The following is a 17133-nucleotide window of genomic DNA, read 5'->3' on the forward strand; positions in this document are numbered from 1 at the left end:
TCCCTTCTTTGTTGATTTCTGGTTGATTGGAATTTCCAAAGAAAATGAATCTTGGATATTTTAGCTGAGCAGGGCATAGGAGTGGGAAGAGGCAGAACTGGGCTCCTCCTGCGAGGGCCACCGGGCTGGCTTGGATGGCTATGCAGAATCTCAGGTCTGCAATTCGGGCTGCTGGGAGCCAGTGCAGAAGCAGGAAGGGAAGACAGAGCAGGAATAAGAGAAGGAGATGGAATAAGGAGAAAAAAATGTCAGAAAGAATGCGGGCCGATGAGGCAGGACAGTCACTGGAGTGAATGCGAAACACTTTTCTTTGGGATTTATGCAAGGTTGCTGGGAAGGGGGCAGCTCTCAGAGCAGACCCCTCAGAGGGTGACTTCAGGCTTCGGGAGGCCGGGCCTGTTTGTGCTTCTAGGCACCTGTTTTCTGGGCATTTAGCTCATTTAATTCTCAGGAGGACCCTCGAAGTGGGTACTATTATTGTTCTTGCTTTACAGGTGAAGCGACCGAGTTGGCCCAATAAGCAACTTCTCCAGATTCACCTAGATAGGATGCGGCTGACCCCAAATTTGACACCGGCCTCCGACATCACTGCTGGTGCCCGAACCAATGTGCACCACAGCCTGGATCATGTTCTAGGTGAAAATGGGGACGGTAGTGACCTGAGCCTCCAGGACTCTCCAGCCACACTGGGAGGTAGCAAAAGGCATGTGAAAACCTGGGATCCAGAAAACCTGGTTCAACCATTTGCTGTGTGACGTCCAAGAAATCACTTCACCTCTCTGAGCGTCCCTGTCTTCATCTGAAAGAAAAGCAGGGTCCGTTCTGAGGGCCGAATGTGGTGACACGAATGAAGCCCTCTGTAAAATGTGCCATGCCACGCGAACGTCAGACGGAACGGTCTCCCCCTTCCAACTCGTTCTGTCTTGGAGCTTGCCGGTCCCTCACGTCGGGCGTCATTCCGTTCCATGACAAAGGTCCAGGGCACCTATTTCAAACTGTATTTTCTTTCTCAATAACTAATATATTCGCCCAGTTCCAACTGTGAAGTTGCAAAAAAGCGCGCAATGAAAAATACTTGCTCCTCTGGAACCGACGAAACCAGTTTCTTGGGTCTCCATCCAGAGATAGCCTTCAGCACGGACAGCCGGACGAGCCCACGCACTGTTTCTTTTGCCCCATGTTACCCGAGCGGGAACATGCCAGTCCATTCATTCGTGGAGACACAGCCGGCCGTCCAGCTGTTCCGCTCCCCCTTTGCTGTGGTTTTTCCACTGTGCACTGTCTATGGGACATGTTTCCGTAGCTGTACATCGCTGGTTCTAATTCTCCGTTCCTGCCACTGGCCGTATCGTAAGCGTCCCAAGTGGAGGGCACCGCCGATTCCTCGTTGTTCTTAGGAACAGTGCCATTTCACAAATGGGCCATTTCGCAAACGTGTGTGCACCGCCGGACGTTGCATTTCTAGAAGTGGAGCTGCCGGGTCAGAGAGCGTGTGGCGTTGGTAGGTACTGCCAAATGGCCCTCGGCGAAGGCCACGTGGGTTTACAGTGCTGCTAAACAAAACATGAGAGAGCCTTTCCCCGCCCTCGCCAACGCAGGGAGCTGTCAAGCCTTTGATCTCTGCCGCTCTGCTTGGTGGAAAATGGTGTCTGGGGGCAGATTCCATTCGACTTCTCTTATTCCAAGTGAGGTTGGGCATCTTTTCAGCACCCAGCCCTATGGTTAGCCTGTTTCTCTCTCATGACTAAGGCCATGAACTTGCCCATTATCCCCTCTGCAAGATCCAGGTCTAGCTTTGTGTTTCTATCTGCCAGCTTCTTGCTGAGTCACTCTTGAGAAGGAAAGGGCAGCAGGTTCAGGTTATTTCTGCCTGGGGAGCCATCCGAGCTGCCAGTCCTGGGGAGACCTTAGTCTCTGGCGTTTCCTCTGGGCGCCCAGCACCCTGCACACTAGATCACTACACCTGTCGGACCCGGGCTCTCTGGTGCTCCTGGGAGAAATAGGGGCTTGCAAGTAGGGATCGGGTCAGACATGTTTGCAAACTAAGCGTGGAAAGGAGTCAGCTAGATTCGGAGAGGGGACGCTTGAAGGGTACTAGTGAGCAAAGTCACTACAAGTGACAGATTGAGAGGAAGCAGGCCGAGGGCAGAGGAGGAAGGATTCAGGTTGTTTGGAAGGGCTTTGGACAGGGAAGGGAGTGAACCACAGTGAAGGGAGCTGAAAGTTAGGGTAAGACTCTCACTGGAAATCTCGAATGCATGTTGCATGAAATGCGCCCGTTCCTGGCCCCTCAGCTCATCACCACTTCAAGGTAAGTGCTAAGAGTTACCTGGAGTTGGAAGTAGAAATGCCCCCTTGGCTGCCCACGGAGGATTCAGGCCGCTTGCACAACAAGTGAGAGGTACGGAGAGGCCCGGTGACCCTTGCTGACCTCTCTGAGTAGGGTAGCCAGGTCGGGTCGTTGTCACTTAACCTCAGTGCTGCCCTATGGATCTGGCTGCATCTTGCTCACGGACAGAAGCCAAGAGGAGCCAGTGGCTGGATTCCTGGGCCCTGGGGAGTCTGCCACCGTTATTTCAGACTCAAACCAAAGCAAATTTGCACTGGAAATTGCTGAGGCAGAGTCATCCTGGAGCCCTTCGCAGCAGCTCGGGATGCTGTGTAATTTTATGACCTCTGGAGCAGCTGACCCCACAGAGGAGCTGGGCCGTGGCATCCAGGGGCTACGGCGGAGTGTCAGGCCTATTCTAGGCTGTACCACCGTCCACAGTCTAGCCTCTCCTCTTTGCTGGGCTGGGGTCTGGGGCTGTGCTTCAGCGATGGACGGTGGGGAGGGGTTCCCTTGTATGTTGACCCCACTGTGGTCCTTCCAGGGCTCCCTAAGCTGCTGCTGGTGCCGGAGGGAGCATCCCTGGACAAGGACAGGGCAGGGCTGCCTTTCCTCTGGAAGCTGCTCAGAGTCTGCAAAACTCCACATGGCAAAGCAAAGTTTTCCAGAACAGCAGCTTCACGTGCTCCCCTCCCCCAGGCCTTGGCCTCCCTGGGGGAAAGTACAAAAAGTTGAGGTTGTCCCTGAGGCCACCAAGAAATGCTTAATTGCTTTCCGAGAGAATTGTCACCTCCTTCTGGTTCCCCTCCCCACCCCCGGCGCCCCGCCTCCATTACCCCCCTGCACTGGAGGCTCTAGCTTAGAGAGCCGAGGCTAAAGACATGTTCTCCCTGGCTATGCCCCAAAGTAACCAGGAGCCATGTGCCGAATAGCAGCTCCCTGCTCCAAATATATTGCTGCACCACCTTTGCTGAAAAAAAGAACCCTATGTTTTGGGGGAATAAATGTGCATTTTTCTGTGAGCCAGGCTCTCATTGACAGCAGATGGACGGGGGCCCAGGCCAGCTGAGTCAGCCAGACTTTGGAGCAAGCAGACACTGTGAAGCAAGGCGGGGATGGGAGCCAGCCAAGGAAAGTAGAACACAAGGAGGTCTAGAGGCTTTCGTCACAGGGGTTCAGTCAGCACCTTGTGCGACTCGATTCGGTTTAAGGGCCAAGAAGATAAATAAGTATTATAAAAGGTAGGCTAAAAAGCAGTGACAAATAGACCTCCAGATGTAGAGTGGTTCAAATACTTTAGAAATTTATTTCTTACTCGTGTGACACACCAAGGCAGGTATTCTTGATTGGCCAGTGGCTTTCTTCCACGTGGTGATTCAGGGACTCGGGCTCCTTGCATCTAAGGGCTCTGCCATTTTCCAGGGTCTCGTCATCATCCAGCTGGCAGAAGAGGAAAGGAAGTATGGGGGAAGCACACCTACTTTGGCTCAGAAGTGGCAGATCTCTCTTCTGCTCACTATGGGGGAAGCACACCCACTTCTTACTGCTTTGGCTCAGAAGTGGCAGATCTCTCTTCTGCTCACATTCTATTGGTGGAAACGAGTCATATGACCACCCTAGTTGCAAGGACAGCTGGGAAATGTAGTCTCTGCTCCTTAGTGACACCTCCTCTATACTCTGAAAGGGGAACAAGGATTTTGGTGGACAGCTAACCATCTCTGCCACAGGATTTTATCAAGGCATTTAGGTCATGGACCAAGAGAGAGCAATTCATTCTAAGTTTTCAGGGACTACCTGGAAGGATAACTTGCTGGAGAGGATTTTGCTTTTGCCAAAGACTCAAAGATCCAACAGCATCAGAACTGGGCAGGAATCTGGGAAAGCTAGCAGAGAAGCAAACGTATAAGAAACCTGGATAATTAGGACTAAGAAGCTGTGCTACTCACTTGCAATTTGTAAATTTTCCAGCCCAATGATTGGCGCTTGAGTCGCTGATGGAAGCCATGTGGACAAAGATTTGGATCCTTCCGTATGAAGGAGGGACCAGAGAGCAGGATGAGGCTGCAACCCCCAGGTCGTGGCTGAAATCGGAGTGCTGCCTTTTTCTTCTCATCTGGGGTCTACATGCATGACGTGGAACCTTCATCATGCAGGCACCTGTATCAGTTCTCTATTGCTGAGTAAGAAATTGCAACAAACTTCGAGGCTTAAACACGCTCATTTATTAGCTCACAGTTTTGTAGGTCAGAAATCTGAAATGGGCTTGACTGGGTTCCTGCTTAGGGTCTCAAGGCCAAAATCAAGGTGTTAGCCAGGCCAAGCTCTTATGGGAGGCTCATGGGAAGATTCTGCTCTCAAGTTCATTGAGGTTGTCGGCAGAACCAGTTCCCTGCCATTGCAGGACTGAGGTCTCCATTTTCTGTTGGCTGGGTGTCGCAGTTCATGGAGGCTGCTCTCAAGTCTCCATGCAGCCTCAATCCTCAAAGCCAGGGACAGTGCATCAAATCCTCCTGCCACAAGAGAAACTGCTTTCAAAGGGCTCGTGTGATTAGGTCAGGCCAATCACATAAACACTCTATTTGAAGGTCAACTGATTAGCAGGTTGAATTCCACTGCAAATCCCTTTTACTACATAATGTAAAACAATCACAGGAAAGACACCCAGGGACAGAGATCATGGGGCATCTTAGAATTCTGCCTTTCATGGGGTCTGAGGCTTGGTGTCTGGGACTCAGAGTGGTGTCCTTTGGCACTTAAAGAGACTTCGGTCTTCTGGCCAAAGAGCTGCCCTGCTTGGTCCACCCAGCCATGGTGGGGTGACCACTGGCCTGGTCCCAGCTCTTGCATTATACACAGGAGCTCTAAGAACAGAGAGGCAGTGTACCCCTCCACCATCCACCACTCCCTGCCCTGAAGTTCCTTTCTCTCAAATCCTCCACAAGGAGCAGCTCTCACTATGCAGAGCCCAGTGAGCACTACAGCCCTGGAGCTCACCCACCAACGAGCAGCCTTCCCTCCCCACACCCCACACTCTTGCTCTCAGGTCTCACGCCCTAAAGGGAACCCCAGAGTCTTCCAGCCTCCCTACCGTCTTGCCTCACCCCTCCCTCACACCCCTTCTTAGGGAAGGGCAGGCCTGGGCACAGCGACTTCAGGACTTGGCGGCTCCCCTGGCCCACCTCCTGGCCACCCAGTTGGTGCCAGCCCAGAGAGGCAGCTCCTGGTTTGTCCCCTGCAGATGGCCTGTCACTGGGGAGAGCAGGGGCCTCCTGCAACTGCCTCGTGGCCTGGCCTCCACACCTCACCCCCTCATCCCTGCCTGGGCCTGTCTGTTGGCTCCCGGCCTCCTTGAGGGTCTGCCCTTGACATGCTCCCTGCACATGTTTCTAACTCTCTTCAATGCCCGCTCCTTGTAGTAAGCCAGGTGGGGAGCCCCCTCCCCCCTCCCCACCTTCAGTTACTCAGGAATGCAGGTGCCTGCAGCAGAAACCACTGAAAATGTTTTCTTAGCTGTAGGCCTCTCCCCTGGGCCCCACAGCAAAACGACCCTTTGTGCAGTTCCCCCGCCTCCCCCCAGAGCTGGCCCCACCTCAGACTCCACCTCAGTCTCCCCTCCTGTTGGCTTATTTCAGGATCTGGAGAACTGGGAGAGGGCGCCTCTCTTACTAGTCAAACAGCTTAAGCCCAGGCTCCCTCGCGAAGTCATCTGCTGGACTTTTGTCCTCTCCTTCCTCTGGGACCCCGTGGAAGGCAGCCAGTGGCTCTGCAGGGTTCTCTGCCGGCAACAGTGGGTGTGGGTGGTAAAGGGCCAGCCAGCCCGGACTCAGACTGCAGAGCCACTGGGCAGGACCAGCGCAGCAAGAGCCTGGTTGGTGTGTAAGGACATGATGGCCGCCATACTCAGAATTTCAAAGCTGAGAGTGTCCGATTGGCCACAATGCTTGTCTGCATTCATGCGCCCAGAACGTATTTGCCAAGGGCATAGATAAAAACGTAGTCATCGTGCGCTGAGAAGGTGCTGGGAGTCCGATGCTCAGCCCCACGGCGTGGCCGGAGCACAGGTGGGAGGTGACGTGGGGCCAGCCGGAGCTGAGAGACTGGGAGTCAAGTCCCCGAGGTCTGCCGTGTGGAGGGGTTGGGACTTCCTCCTGGGGCAGTGGGTGCCCCCTGGACGGCTCGTAAGTGACAGGGTCAGGACAAGCTTGGGGGATGGAGGCAGTGGGGCGGGGTAGGGAGAACCCGCTGCTGGGATCCTGGAGAGGAGACGGAGGCCAGCGGACCAAGGCTTCCCCCTCCCGTAAGCACCAATAATCCACAATTGAGTCTATAATGAAAACTAAGGGTGCCTTTTGCCAAATCTGATTTGGCACCCAGCAGCTCTCCCGAAGGAGAGGTGAGTCTTACGGGTCCCGTTTCTTTTGCATTTCCTTATCCCGTCTCCTCTTAGCCCCGGTGGCTCCTGAACAGGTCACTGCTCTTCTTCCTCCTGGGAATCCTTTCTCTTCTAATCCTCTAACTTCTGCTTTTTCTCTCTCTCTCTCTCCTCTGTCTGCCCAAACCCACATGGCGCTTTCCTTTCCCCTTAACTTTTTTCAAGGACCAAGCCCTCTGCCGGACATCTTTCTGATGGCGAGAAGGAAGAGAGCAGGCTGAAGGCTGAAGGACGCAGAGCCACTGAACTGTCTCAAGTCCCTGTGGAGGTCCCCGCCCACGCCCCTCCCCTGCACGAGTCACAAGGACCCTGACTAGGGGTAGAGATGGGCCAGCCACCCGCTGGCGAGGCTCAGACTCCCAAGGCAGGACTTTGTGTGAAGTGAGCAGGGCGATGGCATGGTCTCCAAGGGATTGTGACCACACCCCTCCTTTGTGGCCCCAGGAGGTGGTCACTCATCAGGAAGCAGAACCAAGCCCTTGGAAAAACCAACAGCCACACCTGTTGCTCACTTGAAATCTTTTCTTTTCATAGGTGTGACCTTTCCGCTCGAGGTCAGAGAAGAACTGAAGCTGGATGGGGAGCGGGGCCCCACCTCCACAGCGCCCACATTCAGAAATCATTTCTTCTGCTTCTTCCTTTCCACAGACCGAGGAGCCGCCTAAACCCATCTGACCAGCAGAGCCCAGGGGAGCCGGCCTTAATCCTGGCCTCGAAAGAATGCGGATCACAATAGGTAGTGTTATATTACCTGGGCCAGCGCCTTACTTCACAGATACAGAAACTGGGCCTTCAGAGGCCCAGGGCCACGGGGCCAGGACAAGTGCACTTCTCCCTACATTGAAAATCCCTTTTACGGCGGAATGTCATATCATCACAGAGTCACTCATGAGGACAAGAACGGAGATCACGGGGCCATCTTAGGGTCTTGCCTTCCACAGGGCCTGAGACTCCTGTACCCCCACCTGGCTGTGCCCTAAGCCAACTCCTGGGAGGAAGTGTCCTCCTGTACCATTGGCTGCCCGCGTCACTCAGTGAGGCCCGACTCGAATCCCCAATACATCGATTATAACAGTGGAGTGGACAGTGGGGCGGACAGGCGCTCGAGTTCACTGCTCTTGCCTGCTGGGAGTTGGTTCCCTCTCGGCCCAACTGGCCCAAATGGTCTCGGTCTGTGGTTTCAGGTTCCAAGCAAGGAGCACAGAGACGATGGCAGGATGATGGAGAGGAGAGAGCCGAGGGCTTGGCGGTCCTGACTGCGGCTGCCCCGTCAGCCGGGACCCTACATTGTGTTTCTGCATTTCTCCCTGGTACCTCACAGACATCATAACAATTTGTATTCATTCATGTAACACATATTCATGGAGAACACGCTCAAAGTACTAGCGTAGGAAGGAGCCGGAGGCAAGGCAGCCGGAACCTCGCCTCAGGGAGACTGACAGGAGAGGTCTGTGCCTAAATCCAGCGCGGTGCTGCCAGCGTCTGGAACACACCGACTCTGTGACCTAGCTGAGTCAGCTCACCTTCTCGATGCCCAGGTTGCTTGCCCGCAGCACTGAGATGACACTCACAGGTTGTTGGTGAGAGACTGAACAGACAGGCCGACGATGGCCAGGCCCTCTATACAAATAGACCTCTGACCCATTATCTGCAGGAACCAGCCCAGGAAGTGGACCTGTCGCCTGTCAGTCCGACTTGGAGGAAGTCTGACCACTATCTCCAACAATGCATCCGGAGGCCAAATAATAAGCTCTGTAGCAACCGGCCCCAGGAGGCCCAGACTTGATCATGTCTGACCACTTCCCTGATGCTCTCCCTGCCTCCGCCCGCGGGCCAAGGAGAGAAAACCAAATAGCACCCCTAACCAAGCACATAGGACCCCCGCATTCTAGGTAGCCCCCTAGGGCTTCCCCATGCAGACAACCTCCCATCGGGGCACACCTGGGGCCTTCCGTTTGTGGCCCTACAAAGCGCTCCCACCTCGAGTCCCTGCCCAACGCAGAAGCTAGTGGCTGCTGACACCTTCCTTGTACGGCAAGCTCGGAACCAGTAGCCTTTGCTGGTTCTCACGTGGGTGGCCTTCGTTTATTCCCACATTAGGGTCTAAGGAGTTAGGGGATGTGGAAGAGCTGATTAAAAGCCTAGGGCTCTAGAAATGTAAGGTAGAAGTTCACGGCATCCCGAGAGGGAGGCGGCGCAGCTATTCTATAGGCCCCGCCCCCTCGCCCTTCCCCGGTGAGCCCCTGTGCCCGGCCCTCCTCTCCACACTCCGTCCCTCGTGCCCCTGGGAGACTGGGTCACTCCGTCCACCTCCCACCGGAAGAGAGCAACGCCCTGCCCGCACCAGGGCCTCTCTGCGACCAGAGCCTTCCATTTAAAGCCAACTCGCACACGCCCTGCCCCCTGCCCTCCACCGGGTCCGCTCCCCTTCCACGTCCCAAGCCCTCGCGGCGCCCTTCCCCCATCTCTCATCCCCTGCACCGCCGCCCTCCTGGGGTTGGTGTGGCGAATCAGAGGCTGTGGTGCCAGGGCATCTTGGCATTCCTCTCCCTCCGCCTTGTGCCGCCTGCTAAATATATACCTAGGAGGAGTCCGGGGTGGAAACGCCGCAGACCTCATTAACTCTTCCACCTCCGGCAGCCACAGTGAGCGCAGACAGGAAGGGAGGGGGCCGGCCATCCGAGACCCTGCCCCGGCTCAGCTGGAGGGGCAGAGGATCTCGCCTTTCCCACCAGGCCAGGGGCATGGGGTCCTGGGGTCCGTGTTGGGGGGGTACCTGCGGGAAAGAGACCAACCGTGCCCTCATCACCCCTCCCTCACCCCACTCCTGCCCGGAAGGAAGAAGCCCAGGTAAAGGAGTGCAGGTGGGGCGCTGCTGCTCCAATCTCAGGTGGGCGGGGGGCAGGGGCTAAGTCAGGCCCCAACCCATTTTCTTCAGAAAGAACTGGAGGAAGGCCTCAGCTCTCCTTTTACACCAGGTGAGGGAGCGCCCGGGCAGGCGGCCCGCCTTCTCCCCAGGGTAGGTCCCCTTTCCAGGCTTCTTGAATAGAGGTGTGAAGGCCGGGAAGCAGGCCTCCGACTGGAGGAGCTGGGGTCTCAGGATGCACCGGTCTCCTGAGCCCCTGCATTTTCCTGACATGGCCCCTCCCAGGTTGCAGGCTGGTGAGGTCAGGGGAGGGCTGGGACGAGTTGTCTTGGGGGACAAAGATGAGGCAGGCAAAAGACTGTCCCTCCTGCTCTGTGGCCAGAGAGAGGAGCCCAACAGCAGCCCAGGAACAGCCGCAGGTGTGGGTGGCGCCTGGTCCCGGGTCCCGGTTCTGCTCGTGACTCACAGTGGGCTCGGCAGTCTCCCTCCCTCACCTTCTTGGCCCCTTCCCCATCCCTGTCGTGTGAGGCCACTGCCAAAGCTCAAAGTCCCGCAGAGGGCAGAATGCCCAGGTGGGTGCTTCGGACCTGCCAGCCGGGGGCTGGGTGCAGGCGGAACTGGGTTGGGGTGGGGTGAGTGGGACCCCTGAGGCACTGACAGAAGCCCCGGGCTCTGAGCCCAGGCAGGCCGAGCTCCCCACAGTGGGGAGGGCAGGCCAGCCGAGTCGAAGACCAGTGGGAGGGGTGGCCAGACCTTGCCCGTAGAGGGTGGGGGTAGGAAGGCCATGAAAGGGCCCTTCACACTGCCTCGCACAGGGAACCTATCCAGCCTGGAAACCAGAATGATGTGAGAAAACTTGCAGCCACAGCCTGGCAGACAGGAGGCTTCGTGGCTTCAGGGTGGAGGACAGCGACATGCGGGACCTCTGAGTCCTCCTACCGGACTGCTGCGCGCTGGCTGTGGGCCCCAGGGCAGACAAACTTTCTTTGCAGTCACTTGGACCTTCCTACAAATCTGCCTTAAGGCCACCACCGCCTCCCAGTCCCGCCTGTCCATTCAGCCAGTCCTGCAGCGCCCCCTGCTGTCTGAGCAGCGGCTCGAGCTCCCCCTTTGACAAAGGAGGCATTTACGGAATAGCCAAGATTCCCAAGACACCCCCACGTCCGAGACCGTCCCTGCCGACCGCCTCAGGAGGACGTGGACAGCTGTGGGCCCCTTTTCCATCCGCCTCTTCTTTTTGGGCAAAAAGAAAGAAAGAAGCCCTCAAGGAGAAAACTCAAGTGAGGTGGAAGCGAGCTGTGAGCTGTGGGAAGAGGCAGGGCCAGGGGTGCGAGGACAAATCCAGGAAGCCTCCTGGGAGTTTGGAAATCTTCCAGGGAGAAAGGAGAGGTCACCTTTAGAGACCCTGCTACACCACCCAGAAGGAGAAAGGTGGGCGGACATTTCACTTAAAGCTGAGAGAAACTGGACATGCAGCCAAACTGATATTTCTCTTTAAACTAACCAGAGTGTTATGGGCTGATCGTGTTCGGCCCAAATTCATAAGTTGAAGCCCTAACTCCCTGTACCTTTCCAAGCTTCTTGAATAGAGGTGTGAAGGCCGGGGAGCAGGCCTCCGACTGGAGGAGCTGGGGGTCTCAGTATGCACCGGTCTCCTGAGCCCCCGCATCTTCCCGACATGGCCCCTCCCAGGTTGCAGGCTGGTGAGGTCAGGGGAGGGCTGGGACGAGTTTAACTTAAAGAGATAATTAGTTAAAATGAGGCTGTTAGAGTGGGCACTAATCTGATCTGACTGGCGGTGTCCTTGCAAGAAGAGGGAATTTGGACACACAGAGAGACACCAGGGATGCTCCCACACAGGGAGAAAGCGGCCGTCTGCAAGCCAAGGAGAGAGGACTCGGAAGAAACAAAACCCGCCAACTCCTTGGACTTCCGGCAGAGAGACACCAGGGATGCTCCCACACGGAGGAAAGACCGTGTGAGGACACAGGGACAAAGCGGCCGTCTGCAAGCCAAGGAGAGAGGACTGGGAAGAAACAAAACCCGCCAACTCCTTGGACTTCCGGTCTCCAGAAAGGTAAGAAAATAAATTTCCATTGTGTAAGCCACCCACGCACCCCCCGCCGCCACCACCGAGGCTGTGGTATTTTATTATGGCAGCCCCTAGGAAACAAACACACATAGACACACGCACCGGAAAACAATTTATCAACCAATTTCCAAAACAGTGAAAAAATCACACATAGACTTGGGAGGAAGTGAGAGACGCTCGAAAAATAACTGTCCTCGAATATTAACGTGGTAATGATAGAACATGAGGTTCACTGACAGACGGGACAATATGTGGGGGAAAGTGTACGGGAAAAAACAGCATTTCATGAAGTGTTTCCGTTCGTGAGATGTTTGAGCAGGCGGATTGGAGAGAGAAGGCAGGGTGACCCTCCCCCCTGCAGTGTAGACGCCGTTGAGAGTTTAAGGATAGAAATGCATAACGGAAAGATTGGAGCAGTTTTAATAATACTTTTCATTTACAGTTCAGTGACAGGCGTATCAAAGCAAGGATCTCTTCATTTCGTTAAAGTTACCAAAATGTTTTTTTTTTTTTAAACTGTTACTTAATGCAGCTTATTAGGAAAATATGATATTGATTCCCAAATCTGGTAAGTCCGGGACCGAAAAGTTGTAAGCGATGAAAGAGTCCCTGAAGCTGCCTTTTCTGCACCTGAGCGGTGATGGATGGACGGGGAATAATCTGAAACCGGCAGACGTGGTGTGAGTCTCTTGCCCTTGACCAGCTTCAGGCCATGTGCATATTGTCTAATCTCTCTGTGCCTTGCATTCCTCAGCCTGTAGAATGGTTACAATACTCAGGATGCAGGATTCTTTGAAAACATTGATGTCATGCCAGCCTGTGGGTACAAGTGAGGTCCCATTAACACCTGGGTTCCAGTGGCTCAAAGCCCTCACCTCTGCAAAACTTGATCCGCCTTAACAGAGCCTCTCCACCTGTTTGAGGAAGTTCCTGGTTTTCCTGGTGTTGGGGACAGGGGAGTGAATCTTTCTGCCTCCTTGAGGACGGCCCACCAGCAAGATGAGAGAGGTATCCTGTCACTGGCCCTGCCCCATCTACAGAGCCTTCTATGACAAGGGTGTTCCTTGATTCTGCAGGTTTTGTACAGAGTGGGAGAAGGTCCGTCCCTGGACTGAGCTCCATTTGGTTCTGCATCAGGAGGCATCTGTCCTCCCAGAGCCTTCTTCTGTAGGGCGGACTTGCCCCTCGGGCTGGGCCGGGGGGGCGTCATCTGCCTCGCCCTCCAGGACCCCCTTTTCCCCCGGGGGTGCCTGCACTTGCATCCTGTCCTCCTTAAACAAGGAGCGAAGCTCTGACACGTGAACTCTGACCCACAGCCATGTGCCCACTGGGGAAGCCCATGCCCCAGATCCACCCAGGGTCGGTCAATACCATGCGGTAGCAGAAATGGTGGGACTTACAGGTCTTCAATCAATTCTCTGAAAACCTGAAACTAATATGATATTGTATGCCAACTATCATCGAAAAATAAAAAATATTATTTAAAAAATAAATAAATCCTGTCTCTGAACTCCTAGGACCGGACGTGTCTCAGAATTCAGAATTTTTCAGAATGAAGGTCATGTGCGGTCTGTGGTTGGATGTCAGGTCTGGATTCTGGTGGCTTCGGGCCTACAGGCGTAACCACACCCCGCAGAGCCTAGGCAGCCAGTCTGCACCAAGTCGTACGCCCCTTCCCATCTTTCCAGGTCAGATTTTGTCGCTAGATGTGGTAGTGGCAAACTCAGGAAAAATGTTTTCATTTTCAGAGCTTTTTGGAGTTTCGAATGGTGGATAAAGGATTGGGGACCTGCCTTCTCTTCCTTCTGGATGTGGCTGAAAGTCCCTTCCTTCCCCGATGCCCTGCTCTAGGGAGGAGAGGAAAGGCAGAAGCAGAGTACTTACTGTGCGCTCACTGTGCCAGCACGCATCAGGCTTTTTTGCCTGTTAATCCCACTCAGGGCTTGGGTGTGGCTGGGGGCTCAGCCGGGACCACCTGTTCAGGGGAAAGGTCAGCTCTGCCGACAGGGAAGCAGAAAGCAGACAGGCTAATGTGTTTACTCAGCGTCTGGAGCAGGTGGGAGGTCCATCTGCTAATCTCTCCCAGCTGCCACTCCAGGCTGGCACTACGGAAAGGAAAGAGGGGGGCCCTGGAGAGGCTGGGAGGGGCCCAGCAGAGCCCCCCAGGGTCAGTGTCAGATGCGCGGAGCTATCCCCCTCCTCCAAGTGAAGGGGGCTCCCGGGGCAGGGCTAAGTCGGACCTTCCTGCTCTCCCTTCCCTGGCCCCTGGGCTGAGAGGGCATTTCCTTCTGGCATAGTCAGGCAACCATGGAAACCTGCAGCCCCAGGAAACCTGCGGCCCTTCATCTGTTGGCTCCAGGCGGGTGGTTAAGCTGAATGGAACTCGCATGCTTGAGACCCAAGGGGTCGTGCCTCTCCAGGGCGGGGGCATCACATCTGCTTTGAGACGACCACCTTTCCCGAGCAGCTCCCTCCCAGTGCTAAGCCTCGAACATCTGGTTCCCCCAGCCCAAGGAGTCTGGAGATGCCTTTCTTTTCACCCTGGCATTGCCACTGGAAGCCAGAGAGGTGATCGACTCAAGGAATGAGAGGTGGGATCCAGAAAGGGGAAACAATTTATGTTCATTTAGCCAGCCATCCATCCATCCATCCATCCATCCATCCACCTTTTCTTTCTTTCATTCATTCAACCAACATTAATTTAGTCTTCACGATGTGCCCAGTGAAATGTCCCTTACAAAGGAATGCCCATAGCAGCTGACATTAGTAGCTTGTGCCTGGCAGAGCCCTCCTTGTCCTAGGAAATGGCAATTGCTGGTGAAGCTAATGTAAAAGTTGGACAAATTGTCCTCCCCTCTATCGGGGGTGGGGGGCACCTCTAAAAGAAAGAGCCTCTCCACCTACCCCCACATTGTAAAGTAGGGTGTTGATAAAGTTTGTGGGCACAACCACAAAGGCCCATTACATTTGGCCCTGAGCCCCACCAAGCTCCCTGGCTGGGCTCTTCCACTACAAGTCTGTCCCTTTGGGGAGTCCTGGAGGCTTCAGCATGGGCTCTACCACCACGCCCTCTGGCCGTGACCCTGGGGTGCAGGGCAAGTGGACATCATGGATGACCTCTCGGACGGTGACCCGGAAAGTCTTGCTGACAAAGCAGTAGAGGCCGAAGTTGACTGCTGTGTTGAGCATAGCCACCATGTTGGCCACGTCCAAGGCCAGGTGGACCCGCCAGTCCCGGTGGACGGGGGCCACGTACAGGTGGTAGAGCATGACAAAGATCCGGGGTGCCCAAAGGAAGGCGAAGATTGTGGTGACCCCCAGGAGGATGGCTGTGCTCTTGCCCACCTGGGGCCTCGGCCAGCTCCGGCGCCTCCTCTGGAGCCGACGGATGATGGCCGAGTTGGTGATCAAGAAAATGCCACAAGGGATGAAATAGACGGTGAGGCAGTGAGCCCACTTGAGGGCCTCGTCCAGTGCGCTGGGGGGCTCCACGTCCCTCCACACGTCCAGCCACCAGTAGAAGGGGATGCCGGTCAGCAGGGCGGCACCAAGGACAACGGCGATGGCCCGGCGGGTCCGGCCTACAGATGAGACCGTGCGGTGGCGCAGCGGGTGGCACAGGGCGCTGTACCGGTCCACGGTGAGGAGGACAGCGATCCAGACCGAGGCGTGGTTGGCCGCAAACTCCAGGATGTTCGCCGAGCGCACCACGGCCTGGGGCACCTCTCGGGCCAACACAGCTCCCTGCAGCAGGAAGCCCGCGAACACGATGACCACCTGGGTGACAATATCCGAGGCTGTGAGCGCCAGGAGGTAGTGGTAGGAGGGCTTCCTGGTCCTGGCGGCCAGGCGGGCCAGGGCCACTGCGGTCAGGAGGTTGACTGATGGCGACCACGGCCGCAGAAGGGAGAAGTCAGAGGCGTTAGAAGCACTGCTCGGACTTTGTTTTCCAAGGTGTCATCATGTCCCTCCCCACCTGCTTGGTCTGGCTTCTCTTCTTCCTCTTTCCAGACTCGTCCTAAAACTCGTTTTGTTGGAAGGCTACCCGGATCAGCCGTGCCCCGTCCATCCACACTCTGCCAGCTGGGCCGGGGCATGTGCCTTACACACAGGCCTTTCTGGTGACAGGCAGGGATGGGTAACTCCCCAAGGACGAGACCCCCTGTCCTTTTCTGCACCTACACCGCACCTCCACCCCAGCTCTGCTCTCCGAAGGCAGGGGATGGGACAGGAAGCTTGCAACTGAGCCGAGGGCAGTCCCACAGGAAGGCGGGTATCCTAGGAGAGCGCCCGCTGCTGGGGGTAGAGGAGGCTTTCTGCTCCGGGGAAACCTCGGGTTCATCTTGAGTGCCCCTACTCCTGACCCCTCACCTTTACTCCCTACTGTGCTTTGCTTCCCCCCATGACCCAGATCACCCCCATAAAGGCAAGGGAAGCCTGAGGGAGGTTCTATGATCCTGAGCCTTCAGGGGTCAGCATAGAGGATTGGCATCCATCAAAGGAGAACCCCAATTTCTGGAAACCCCCAAGACCCGAAACCCCAGCCCTCCACTTACCAGGCAGCCCTAGGCCCAGCAGGATGCTGTAGTAGATGACAGGAATGACACCAGCCACACACGGGGACCTTGCTGGGATCTCCGGCCAATGGCCTTCCAACGCCTGGCTTGGCCTACTGCCATTGGGTGTGGGCAGCAGGGTCGCTGGTGGCTGGCTGGCTGGGAAGGGTGGAAGGGCTCAGGGTTAGAGCATTTGGTCTCTTCCCGGCCAGACCCGCAGCAGCCCAACCCTGACCCTGACCCCGAGGTCTTTTTTCACCCCTGCTTTGTGCAGACCCCGGATCAGGCCCAGCCAAATGACAATTTCTATTGCCAAGTCCACACCCCAGCCCCTCAGTGGCCTGGCTTCCCCGATGATGGCAGAGAACCCTGGGGGCATTTCTCTTTGCCACGGAGACTATTTCTCGATTGCATTGTTCTCGGTAGGTCTTCAGCCTGGAAAGCGGGGCCTTGAAACAGGCTGCAGGGCACAGTCAGGACGGGAGGGGGCACTGGTGACAGTACAGGTTCCTGAGCCTTGCTCCAGGCAGTCTGCCCAGGGGGTCTGGAGAGGGGCTTGAGCAGCTGTGTTTTTCACAAGCATCCACAGGTGATGCTGACGCCCAGTGACCCACAGCAGCTGCACGGCTCCAATCAACAATCGCCCCTCTTTCCTTGGCTGAAGAGCATCCCTCTTCATAGGTCGGCACTACTGGACCTGGAATGGCCGTGGTTTCCTGATGAGGAAAGAATCCAGAGGGGCCAGGTGACCCGCCCGGATCACACAGCTGGCTTGTGGCCACTCCGGGATGAGAACCAGCTGCATGCTCTGCTTCCTGCCCTCCTCAGCCCACACTTTCGGTCTTTAGGTCCTACATC

General features: G+C 55.8%; 1 protein-coding gene and 1 long non-coding RNA gene across 6 annotated transcripts in view; one reads left to right on the forward strand and one right to left on the reverse strand.

Annotated features, from left to right (window-relative positions):
- The window catches only part of LOC107195716, a 33925-nt gene extending 24451 nt beyond the window's left edge, over window positions 1-9474 (forward strand). For 4 of the 5 annotated variants that reach the window (XR_003046437.1, XR_003046439.1, XR_003046436.1 and 1 more), the window contains one exon: window positions 495-3822. This is a non-coding gene — a long non-coding RNA (uncharacterized LOC107195716). Of the gene's footprint in view, window positions 1-494; window positions 3823-7409 lie in introns of those variants that run through there. The other variant, XR_003046438.1, reaches the window with a different exon arrangement.
- A 5254-nt stretch (window positions 9475-14728) lies between these two features.
- Window positions 14729-17133, reverse strand: part of GPR142 (G protein-coupled receptor 142) — a 2708-nt gene continuing 303 nt past the window's right edge. Inside the window, 2 exon segments of the mRNA XM_015589638.2 lie at window positions 14729-15600; window positions 16276-16434. Of these exon segments, the coding sequence (XP_015445124.2) occupies window positions 14729-15600; window positions 16276-16434 (1031 nt within the window).

Source organism: Pteropus alecto, unplaced genomic scaffold, assembly GCF_000325575.1.
Source record: "Pteropus alecto unplaced genomic scaffold, ASM32557v1 scaffold134, whole genome shotgun sequence".
Lineage (NCBI taxonomy): Eukaryota > Metazoa > Chordata > Mammalia > Chiroptera > Pteropodidae > Pteropus > Pteropus alecto.